The sequence below is a fragment of the Lepidochelys kempii genome, chromosome 1 (genome assembly GCF_965140265.1).
Source record: "Lepidochelys kempii isolate rLepKem1 chromosome 1, rLepKem1.hap2, whole genome shotgun sequence".
In the NCBI taxonomy this organism is placed as follows: Eukaryota; Metazoa; Chordata; order Testudines; family Cheloniidae; genus Lepidochelys; species Lepidochelys kempii.
The window spans coordinates 4,218,039-4,220,767 of NC_133256.1; the positions used below are offsets into that span (position 1 = coordinate 4,218,039).

Consider the following 2,729-nt stretch of genomic DNA (forward strand, 5'->3'; position numbering starts at 1 on the left):
TATGGTAAGAAGGAGCCTCAGCATGGCCATACAACGTCCCAGCTGTGGTCTATCTAGACCCATAACCTGACTGACAGTCACTAGCACCAGACACTTAACAGGAAGGGGGGCAATTAACCCTGGAGTGGCAAATATTGAATAATCTGACCATAGTTTCTAGCCAATGGGAGAGTGTGTGTAACCTCTGAAAGGGTGACTTGCACTCCCTGCATTTCCTGCAGCTTCTGAAGGCATGGTACTTGCTTAGCATTTAACACCCCCTGGAGTGTCTGCTCAGATAAGTGGGAAAATGGAGCTCTTTGTCTTTGCTCTAACAAAATTTAATTTCAATGAGGGTTTTGCTGGGTAAGGGCCTGTTGGACCCCTTGATGTCCCTCGGAGTCATGCATAGAACTGAGGATAGGGGTTTTCACAGTAAACTTTGCACATGGCAAAACTCCCTGTTGAGGAATTTCTGGCTCTCTCCACAGGGCTGGATCTCACCCAGTGTGAGCAAAGGAGGCATCTAGAATGAAGATAGGACAGAGCTAACATTCACAGAGTTCAGAGGCGCCTTTTCTTTTCGACCCCTTCCCCTCCAATAATAACATCATGTACAACAGCGAGGGCATCCTTATTTAGAGCTAAAACACAGCAGAGCTGGATTGTGTTCCCTGTTCTACCACAGCCTCCTTGTGTGGCTTTGGACAAGTCCCTGTCAGTCATCACTGAGAAGTTTCTATGAACGCTTCTCAGCCCATGGACCATTCACAATACACATCATTGATCCAGTGTTTAGGAGCAGGTCCACTCGCCTTTTGTTATGTTCCCTTTAATAATGAGTTCATAAAAGTCTTCATATGTCAAGCTCCATCTAGGGGAGAGGGTGTGGACTAGTATAGTGACGGGGCAGTCAGCTGAGAGCCGGGAGACCTCACTTCTGTCACTGATCTCCTGAGTGACCTTGCACAAGTTACTTACCTGTTTTGTGCTTTAGTTTTCCCCTCAGTTAAATGAGGATCTACATCCTCCTTCTTATGAGTGTCAATGGGCTTTGACTCAGACCCACTGATACTTATGCTCCTTTGTAAATCACTTTGAGATTTATAAATGCAAAGCTCTCTAGAAGAACAGGATATTATTAGTAATGGGATGTTCTAACTGATCTGGGGATGTGTGAGTACCACCACGGTTTTTAATCAAGGTTCTGACTCCAACCTGTCTGAAGAGTGGGGGCAGAATGGGTCATATTTTCTGTCATGGTGTCACATATTTTTAATAATGTTGCTTTTAATTGTAGGGGATGTGGTTGAATAAACTGACCAGAACCTTCCCAGTGCATCATGCCAACCTGCAATGAAACCAGCATCGGTCCTGCAAGATTCCTCCTGGCAGGCATCCCAGGGCTGGAAGCTGATGGCCCCTGGATCTCCATCCCTTTCTGTTCCATGCACCTCATTGCAATTCTAGGAAACAGTCTGATTCTGTTTGTGATCAAGACACAGCAGAATCTCCATCAGCCCATGTACTTGTTCCTTTCTATGTTGTCTGTCACAGACCTTGGCTTATCTCTTTCCACCTTGCCAACAATGCTCAGCGTCTTCCTGTTTAACACCAGAGAAATTGGCATTGATGTCTGTCTGACCCAACTTTTCTTTATTCACACTTTTTCTGTCATGGAATCCTCTGTACTATTAGCCATGGCATTTGACCGCTTTGTTGCTATATGCCACCCACTGAGATACGCTTCGACTTTAACCAGTGCAAGGATAGGAAACATAGGGCTGGCGATAATAATCAGGGCTAGTGGTCTGCATATCCCAGCTGTCATTCTTCTCAAGAGGTGGCCATACAGTACGATCCAACCTCTCTCTTATTCATATTGTTTGCATCAAGATGTGATGAAGATGGCCTGTGCAGACACAACACCCAGCAGCTTCTATGGTTTGTTTGTTCTCTTTTCCTCTCTGGGATTAGACTCAGGGCTCATTGTCTTGTCTTACATCATGATCCTTCAGACTGTATTGAGTATCGCATCCTGGCAAGAGCGTCTCAAGGCTCTGAACACCTGTGTCTCCCACATCTGCGTCATCCTGCTTTTCTACACCCCGCTGATCAGTTTGTCTATGCTTCACAGGTTCAAGAAAGAGGCTCTCCCTCAGAGTCAAATTCTTCTGTCTTATCTCCACCTCCTCTTCCCCCCGGTGCTCAATCCCGTTGTATACAGCATGAAAACCAAAGAGATTCGTAAACGGATCATGAAGATCTTTCAAAACTATTCCACTAACAGACTCCAATGTGGGCACTGATTTGGTCTGTCTAATCTGTCTCTCTCGGAGCCAATATGGCCCATGGTGTCCAAGTGCCTCTGTCACTAAATGGAACCCTTAAGGACATATAAGAAAAGTATTGAAATGGTAAACCTGGGCCATTCCTCATGGATAGCTAGCAAAGCCACTGTAAATAAACTAGAGTTCTTGAAATATAGGCCTGTATTGTTGGAGAATCAAAAGTAGATACTAATTGTATTTGTCTGGGTTTACCTATATCTTATTACAAGTTCAACAGTGTGACCAAATTTGCTTGTAGATGATAAATTTCAGTTCCTGTAAGTCATGTTTCATGACCTATTCTCTTGACTCAGAGGTCAAAAGAGGATATTACCATTTCGATGAAACTTGTGTTGTAATAATATCATTGTCCTTATTTCTCTTTGAAGTTTTTAGTCAACTACCTGTGAACCATTTCAA

The 2,729-nt window shown here is 44.1% G+C and overlaps 1 protein-coding gene across 1 annotated transcript; it reads left to right on the forward strand.

Moving 5' to 3' along the window:
• The first annotated feature begins 1,322 nt into the window (after nucleotides 1–1,322).
• Nucleotides 1,323–2,288, forward strand: LOC140905583 (olfactory receptor 51G2-like). The gene has a single exon (XM_073329105.1). It carries the CDS (start codon nucleotides 1,323–1,325, stop codon nucleotides 2,286–2,288), a length of 966 nt encoding a protein of 321 aa, XP_073185206.1.
• Nucleotides 2,289–2,729: the final 441 nt, after the last annotated feature.

Bases quoted from the DNA above. Each gene is read 5' to 3' on its own strand.
- LOC140905583 (XM_073329105.1), top strand. From the start codon at position 1,323: ATGCCAACCTGCAATGAAACCAGCATCGGTCCTGCAAGATTCCTCCTG.